The sequence below is a fragment of the Magnolia sinica genome, chromosome 2 (assembly GCF_029962835.1).
Source record: "Magnolia sinica isolate HGM2019 chromosome 2, MsV1, whole genome shotgun sequence".
NCBI lineage: Eukaryota > Viridiplantae > Streptophyta > Magnoliopsida > Magnoliales > Magnoliaceae > Magnolia > Magnolia sinica.
In genome coordinates this window covers 136,974,571-136,983,581 of record NC_080574.1, presented here as the reverse complement: position 1 = coordinate 136,983,581, position 9,011 = coordinate 136,974,571, and the positions used below count along the sequence as shown (strand labels likewise).

Sequence of the window (9,011 nt, the reverse complement as noted above, 5' to 3'; positions counted from 1 at the left end):
GTGGTGGTGAGGTCACCACCTAATCGGCGTCCGCATGTATAATTTAGAGTCCGTGGGATGATAGGATGGAGCACATGCCCTTGAATTTGCAACCATTGCCTCTGAAATGCATGTGAGACGTGCCGTAGCCCCAATGGTTGGATTGAAATATGAACAAAATTCACGTGTCTACAGCAACACCATCATTTACAATGACGGACGTGGCTTTTATAGTGACCCTCCATTACCGAGCACTGTACGGGTTGGTGCTGGAAAAGTTTTAGTGGGCCCACAATGACATATCTGTCTTATCCACACCGTCCATCCATTTTTACAGATCAATTTGGATCATGAGCCTAAAATTGAGGAAGGTTCAAATATCAGGTGGACCACATCATAGTGGTGATTAAGAGCCCACCATCATAAACTTTGTAGGGCCCAATGTAATGTTTATTTGCCATCCAACCCATTGATAAAGTCACACAGACATTGATGAATGGAAAACACAAATATCAGCTTGATCCGAAGCTGTCATGGCCCAAAAAGTTTTTAATGGTGGGCATTCAATCGCCATTGTATCTTATGGTGTGGTCCACCTGAGATTTAGATATGCCTCATTTTTGGGTTCGTATACTAAAATGATCAGGAAAAATGGATGGACATCTTGGATAAAACACATACATCACAGTGGGGCCACAAAGCATTTTCCCATTCAGACCAGTACCAAGCTCAGTACTCCAAGGGTCACTACCAAATCAAAGTCCTACAACGATCCACTGACATCATGCTTATGTATGCATGTGGTCATGCACGCTGCACATGCAGCTATATAAACACCCTTCCACGGACAGAACTCCAGCATAAGTCCAAGATGAGGAAGGAAATTAGCTTGAGCTTTTCATCATTCTTTCTCATTTCAGTTTTTCTCTGTTTTTCTTCTTTTGATTCTTGCAATGCTAGAAAAAGCAAGCATTTGAAAGAAAACAGAAGTCCTCCTTCCAGTCCAACGGAGGGTCATGTAGGTGGGTCATCGACCATCTTCAACGTCTTGGATTTCAATGCAAAGGGCGATGGGACCACTGACAATACAAAGGTGATTTTGGCTTCTTTTTCTAGCTTGTTTTTCTTTTTAGAGTAAGAGTTGTTTTATTTCTCTTATGATTGTGTTTGTGATTCTTTTGGCCATGTTTGGATGCATGATTGATTTGAATTGAATAGAAAAACATTCATTTTAGTTTAATCAATGTTGAAGTGATCGAAATGAATGTTTCCTTTGAATTTTTTTCCATTTTAAGCCTACTTGTAAGTAAGGTAATCCAACTCGAGCTGCGACAATCAAAGGAAATGCAATTTGATTTTTTCCCTTTAATGCCATTTGTAATTGTAATTCAATTTGATAATGCATCTAAACAGGATATGGAAGTGGCCACCCACACGTGCGAGTAGACATGTGTGTAATGACTTTTGCTAATTGTCCTTGGAAAAATGGCACATGTGGTGACTTATTGTCAGTTAAAACTTTTTTTTCCTTCATGTAATTAAGAGCAAGCTATGGTGCAAAAATCATTCTAATTAAGTAATTTTAAGCTTCTGCTCAATAGCATGAAAATGGACGGTTAATATTAATTGAAAAATAGAAATATGTCCAATCATCATCTTAAAGTATTGTTTTATAAATCTCATCATGTACAATCATTATCTTGAAATATCTAGTAGATAGATTCCACTTTAATTAAATTTATTATGATTCTAAAGTGACACTTTAATTTGATTCTAACCCTGCGATAGACGGTTATGAAATGTTGCACCCCATTCAAAGGGCTAGGATCATCCCATCAATCAAGACCGTTCATTAGATCTAACCCCACATTTCATGTCCTAACTTGCAAGCATATCACCAGTCTAGTAAGTACTAACATTTGATCAATGGCCTTTATACTTATGATCATCCCATGTGAAGTATCCCACCATGTTATTGTGTTGTATGTGTATATGTAATCTGGGCCACACAAACCCTTCATTTGATCAAGATGAACGACTATGTTAAAAAGCAAGCTGTTTTGAAACTAAGGTGGGCCCCGAAGATACTCAAGGGTATCTGAGCTGTCCACGTTGAGCTTTGTCGTATATATATACGGGCTACCAGAAGAAACTTTGATTGATGGGATGAATGTTTCTATCAATATACAGAACTCCAAAAACAAAATTTTAGCGTTTGGGTCGTTGTGGTTGAAATCATATGCTGAATCTTGGGGTGTGACCGAGGCACCCTGCGCATGTTAGCTGATGACACTGGGTTAAATGATTGAAAAAATAAAAGCCTTTTTGTTTCACGTTCTTGTAGACTTTCGTTTACTTCAAAAAAGTTTTCAATGGTAAAGTGGTATGGACGCTAGCATTCGGACCGTCACCGGAATACTCTGCCTTGCCAAGCTCACACGTGGGAGCTCGGTAAAGATCATGTACACTTCACGCACGTGCCACCATATCCATCCATTAGGTTAGTCTGACCTTGTACATGTATTCTGTAAAATAAATCTGGTCCACTCACTCTTTAAACACCAGTATTAGAAAGAGGTGGACGGGTCAAAATACTTCGGCCTTAATTTTCGGCGTCAGACAATTATTTATTATTTGTGGCCCACCCAACTAGTGGACCTATGTGATTCTTGACATAGGACATCAATATAGTGGTGCCGTTTTGATGGATGGAGTGGATCTCGTACCTTTCATGCCATGCTGGAACATGTGTGGCGTGTACACGAGTTTTATGCACAGGCGTGTCTGATTAGCGAAACTCTCCTCCACCACATTTGTTTTAGGAGCGCGTAATACACTCTAGCTTTGTGGGGGCTAAGGTGTACATCGAGCCGACTCAGCTCAGCCGGCTGACCTTAGCTTGAACTCAGTTGGGCTTGTCCTCAAGTTTGGCTAGCTCGGCTCAGTTTGGTCAGCAACGCGGGCCAACTAGGGCCGAATTCGAGCTAAGATTGAGCCGAGTTAGCCATTGAGGCATTTTCACAAACAATAGAACTGTAACTTTAAAATCTCACTGTTTTACAAGCAAAAGCAATGGTTTTATAGGTATTTTATTAAACACTTTCTAAGCAACATAAAAAATCAAGGAAAACAAAAAGAAAAAGAGTATTTATTTCATATACGTACCTTCCTTACCACTAGCCACATTTCGTTGAGTCATTTTATTAAACAGTTGGTGAGTAACATCAATGGTAAAGTAATCGAGTCATCGAACTGGTTCGATCCGAGTTCAATTAGAGCTGGATTCGATCCGAGTCGAGTCAATCTAGGCCTGATTGAACTCATTTTCAAGTTGAAAAAATTAGCTCGACTCGAACTCAGCTTCAAACCGAGTCAAATCAAGGTTTTTCGAGTCAAGCCGGGCGATCTAACTAAGCTAACTTGGTTCGTGTACACCCCTAGTGGGGGCACACCTTGTTGAATCTGTAACATCCACACTGTCCAATACTAGGATCTAGTCCAAAACTTTCCAGGTCTAGCCATACCTACAATACGATTTGTGGGGTCTACCATGATGTGTTCATTTCATCGAATCCGTCTATCACAAAAATCAAGCCGAACCAAGACTCAAGTTGGACACACCATTGAAATCATGCCTAAAATATCTAAATCCACATGGTCTGTCTTATTTGTGTTTCGGAATCTCCTGATTTGGTCGTCCAATCATCAAAGTGGGCCTCGTTTTTTGAACGGATTTGATGGCACATACAAAACACGATGGGCTCTACAGATAATTTGGAAGGTTTTTAATGGTGGATATCCTCATCCCAACTGTTTCATTCGGCGTGACCCAACTGAGTTTTGGATTGGCCTGATTTTAAAGTGTCAAGGAGAAAATGATGAGGTTCACATGATGGACCGAGTGGATTTCATTCAAACATCACAGTGGAACTCATCGTAGGTTATGCCTACCATACAAGGCTTTGTAGTGAATTTCCAAGGGAAAATTTTCAATGGTAGTGATTATTGCTGAATGCAGGTATGTAAACAACGTATATTATAAAAGTAATTTCATATCCACACCCAATGCAGTTGCTAGATAAAGCCTTTTTCTTTCACTTTTATTAATACAGCGGTACAAGTTTCTACTCTTGTATTACCAAAAGTGAAATTAAAGGGCCTTCCTATCGAACGGTGGGCCATGCCCTGATGATCATAAGGTCTGTAAACCATTCCGGTTCATTCATTTTGTGGGCCCACTCTCTATGAATACAATGGACAGATTACTACTCGCTTCTACTATTGTTTTAGCTCTTATTTACTGTTCCTTTTATGCAATGCAGGCATTCCTGGATGCATGGGCAAATGCTTGCAAGGTGGCAGGATCAACGGTTCTGGTACCATCTGGTTCCACATTCCTAGTGGGGCCCATCTCATTCTCTGGTCCTAACTGTCAACCGAATATAATATTTCAGGTAATTGTATTGATTAAAGCTTTGATACTTAGACAGGATTGGATTGTATAGAGTGTTAGTGTCCCAAACAAGCCCACCTAACAGGCCCACTTACTTGGCAGCTGGACGGTACGATCATCGCTCCGACAGGCGCTGGACAGTGGGGTTCGGGGTTATTGCAATGGCTTGAATTCACGAAACTGAAAGGGATCACGATTCGAGGTGGTGGTGTGATCGACGGACGTGGTAATGTTTGGTGGGCCCGTTCGGAGTTGGAGGATTCGGTAATCAACCATCTCTTCTCTTTATTATAGTGTTAGTGAATTCAATGGGCTAGGTTGGGGTTGTGTCCGGCCCACTACATAGACTGATTTGGGCCCAAGCCCATTTAAAGCTGACAAGCCCACCTTGGCCCATTGCTAGCCGTAAGCACGATTAGTCCATTGACACACTCAGTTAATGACATTATCAACCGTTGATTTTACAGCAGATATATGCCGACAGTAAAATGCCTAGCACCAAACCAACGGTAATGATCTATGGATTATGCATTAATTGTAGTTATATTCATCAGGTTACTCAAATGACTAAAATACCCTTGACACGAATTTCCCTTATTTGCAAATGTTGGGTAGGCTCTAAGGTTCTACGGTAGTTCTGATGTAACGGTTACCGGCATAACAATCCGAAACAGCCCACAATGCCACCTCAAGTTCGATAGCTGTACCGGAGTCCAGGTTTCGGGCGTGACGGTTTCGTCCCCAGGCGACAGCCCGCACACCGACGGAATCCATTTGCAGAACTCTCAAGATGTGTCTATCCTCGGCAGCAACATAGCCTGCGGTAATCTTATAAGTACTCGTGTAAGGGTAGTTTCGTCTTTTCACATGTAGGGGTCTCTCACCGGCCGAATTCCTTAGAACGGGGGTCGAACGTGGACCGGACTGCTCGACCGAGCATGTCCGAATCCGGCCACCGATATATTTGCATTGATCTTGGACGATCAACAATCTCTTCTTAACCGTCCATTTATTTATGTACGTGTGGTCTGATCTGTAGATCTCATCTACGTTATCATCCCACCTATTGAATGTCTTGGATATCACACGATGGCACGTGTGTGGCAATAAACGGCTTGGAAAAAGCATTCGCGTGTATAAAATCTCTGTGCTCACGCAATGTACTAATGCATTATGCAGGCGACGACTGTGTATCCATACAAACTGGCTGTAGCAACGTGAACATACGCAATGTGCACTGTGGGCCCGGCCACGGGATCAGCATCGGAGGGCTGGGAAAGGACGACACGAAAGCTTGTGTGTCGGGCATCACCGTCCGTGACTCCGTCATGCATAACACGTTGAACGGTGTACGGATCAAGACGTGGCAGGTAATAATGCCACGTCACTCTTTCATACTTCTTAATGTTATAAACCGTTGATTGGTTCTCATATCGATGGATCCAAACCTTTAAAATAGTGGCTACGGGTTGGATGGTTAATATCCCAAAAATCTACACATATTCAAAGGTTCATGGCTATCTAATCCCTCAACTCGACTCGGCTCCGCCACTAGCTGATCGACCCTAGCTTGAAGTCGGCTCGGCTCAATCCTCGAGCCTAACTAGCCAGCTCGGCTCGGCTAGCAGCATTTTCACAAACACATGTTGCTGCATGTAAAACAGCTGCAGCTGTTTACAAGTATTTCATCATACACATTGTAAACAACATCAAAATCAAGAAAAATAGTGTTTGTTTCATATACATACCTTCATTGCCACTAGCCTACACCTCGTTGGGTCATTTCATCAAACACTTGGTGAGCAATATCAATATCAAAGTAATTGAGTCGCTGAACTATTTTGATCTGAGTTTGATTCGAGTTGGGGTTCGATCTGAGTCCAGTCAAGCTCGAGTACGCTCGAACTCAGTTTGAAATTTTTTTGAGTTCAAAAAAGTAGCTCGACACAGCTCAAATGCAACATCAAATCGAGTCGATTCAAACTTTTTCAAGCGGAGTCGAGCGAGCGAGCTAACTCAGTTCATGTACACCCCTAAATATACATACATGAGTAGACAAAATGAACACATGTCAAGGATATATACATGTATGTATGTGTGTGTATGTGTATGTATTTACACATACATTATACGCTAAATTCAAACTACTATAATTCACATGTTTCGGTTGCAGGGCGGATCGGGTTTGGTCCAGGACGTTCTATTCTCCAACATCCAAGTCTCCGAAGTCGAATCTCCAATCGTGATTGACCAGTTCTATTGTGATCAAGGCAAATGCAATAATCAATCAGCTGCAGTCGCATTATCTAATATCCATTTCGAGAAAATAACCGGCACATACACCGTAAATCCGGTTCACTTAGCATGCAGTGATGCATTACCATGCACTGGTATCACTCTATCAGCCATCCAGCTCCAACCATTGCAAGAAGGCCGCACCATGTCCAGCCCCTACTGTTGGCAAACATATGGAGAGTTGCTTTCTCCGAACTCGCCGCCGATTAATTGCTTACGGACCGGCAAACCATCAATAAGCCGAGGGCCGTCTGATGGCTCGTGTTGAGTATGGTGTAGGATATGATATGTGTGAATGCTGCTTGTATTGCTTCACACCATCATTGCATAGTAAGTGGGATAATGCGGCTAGAGTTAGTTGATCCACATACATCGATGAGAAGTGGACCACGCATGTGTTCTTCCTTTTGATGAAGTTATTATAAACTATGATGATGGTTAATGATTGTGGAAATGGGTTGTACGACTATAAATGTCACAAGGGTTGTACGGTTGTACAACTTACCTAGTTTTGGGCTTAGTCCATTAGGTATACTTAATATTGGAATGTAATATTATTGCTAGTGATTGAGTGGTAGTCTTGAAAATTTTTACCTTTTGACTTAATATAAAATATGGTAGCCATGGCTCTTTTCGTTCTCTTTCTCTATCTCAGTTTCTCTCTATTTACTTCTTATTTCTATCAATTCTATTCAATTTTACATGATATTATAGTAGTGTTCATTCTAATTTATATAGCTTTTATTTTTTATATTTCATAAATTGTTCTTTCTTTTCTTTCGTTGTTTGCACTTTCTAATTTCTTTTTGCTAAAGTTAAGATATGGTGTGTACATCATGTGAATTGTGTAATTGGATAGATCTTATATCTACAAGGGCAATTGTGTTATTCTCTTTCAAATTTTATTTATTTATTTATTTTTATAATTAAAGATGAAGAACTTTTCTAGATATAAGATCTATCCAATTACAAATTGGGTTGGTGTTTTTCAATCCGTAAATAACACGACAACTTGACCTACATGAGGTTTTTTTTTTTTAATTATTATTATTATTTTTTACACACACACTTACACCCGCAAACTCACACTACAATGGATTTCACCATAATGGGTATTTGAACCCATGACCTTATGTTGAAACATTTGTGAGTCTATCACTGAGGTGTAATTACCAAACCTGGACTTGGGTTGTACGTGTCAATATGGCTCGAGCTGATTGGAGCCTAAATAGTAGCCCTAATGATGGGTAGGATTGAAGCTGAGTTGGGCCAACTTGAGCCTAACCCATTTAGTCAACAAGCTACGTATTTTGGCCTGCACTCGAGCAGCAAACAATTTCCAAAAGCCCCACAAGATCCACATGAGGGGCTGCTTATTGAGTAAACTCTACGGGGTCTACTGTGATTTATGCATTTTATCCGCTTCATCCATCTACTTTACCATATAATTATAAGGTTTGAGCAAAAAAATAAAGCATATCCAAAGCTTAAAACGACCACACCACATGAAACAATATGAATTCTTGAGTGCTTTAGAAGTTTGGATCAAGCTGATATTTTTTTCTTTATCCTTCTTCCATGTCTTGTGATCTCATGAATAAGTTGGATGACAAATAAATATCATTGTGGGTCCTAAAAAGGTTTCAATGGTGGAAATTATTATTCCCATTGTTTCCTTTAGTGTGGTTTGAGTTTTGAATATGCTTTAATTTTGGGTTCAACCCTTGAAATGAGCTGGAAGAACGGATGAACAGCATGGATAAACCACATCCATTCATAGTTTGCCCAACTGAGTTTACTCAGTGCGTTCGAAGTGTACCAAATTACTCATAGTGTATTTGTTTTATCCATGCTTAGTTTAATTTGCCATATCATTTTAGGATAAGGCCTAAAAGCTTAAGTGAACCACACCACAGGATGCAGTAGGAATAATATGCCCATTGTTGTATCCACCTTTTTTCTACGGTGCGGTCCACCTGAGCTTTAGATCTAGCTCATTTTCGGGATCATGCCTTGGAATGATAACGAAAAGAAGAAGAAGAAGAATGGATGGTATGGGTATAACACATACATCATGGTAGGGCCCATAGAGTTTTTGCTTGAAAAAGAAGTCATGGAAGCTTCTTGGTCTGTACGGCCCACACATATATCATGGCCCACCAGATGCATGGTTCGGATTCCACCCACACTATCACTGGTGACCTGACATAGCTCAAATGAATGATACCTACTATACATCTACAAACGTATATGATTACTCCCCCCTTTAAACCATCAATTTCAA

At 40.6% G+C, this 9,011-nt stretch overlaps 1 protein-coding gene across 1 annotated transcript; it reads left to right on the top strand.

The window, feature by feature from the left end:
* Nucleotides 1-850: 850 nt before the first annotated feature.
* Nucleotides 851-7,365, top strand: LOC131228161 (polygalacturonase At1g48100-like). Its single transcript, XM_058224006.1, has 7 exons — nucleotides 851-1,072; nucleotides 4,302-4,433; nucleotides 4,535-4,696; nucleotides 4,900-4,941; nucleotides 5,048-5,255; nucleotides 5,612-5,802; nucleotides 6,606-7,365. Exons 1-7 carry the CDS (start codon nucleotides 851-853, stop codon nucleotides 6,993-6,995), a joined length of 1,347 nt encoding a protein of 448 aa, XP_058079989.1. The 3' UTR covers nucleotides 6,996-7,365.
* The last annotated feature ends 1,646 nt before the right edge of the window (nucleotides 7,366-9,011 follow it).

Coding starts and splice junctions, on each gene's coding strand:
- LOC131228161 (XM_058224006.1), top strand. CDS start 851: ATGAGGAAGGAAATTAGCTTGAGCTTTTCATCATTCTTTCTCATTTCA. Junction 4,434..4,534: donor AACCGAATATAATATTTCAG/GTAATTGTATTG, acceptor CTTACTTGGCAG/CTGGACGGTACGATCATCGC. Junction 5,803..6,605: donor TACGGATCAAGACGTGGCAG/GTAATAATGCCA, acceptor TTTCGGTTGCAG/GGCGGATCGGGTTTGGTCCA.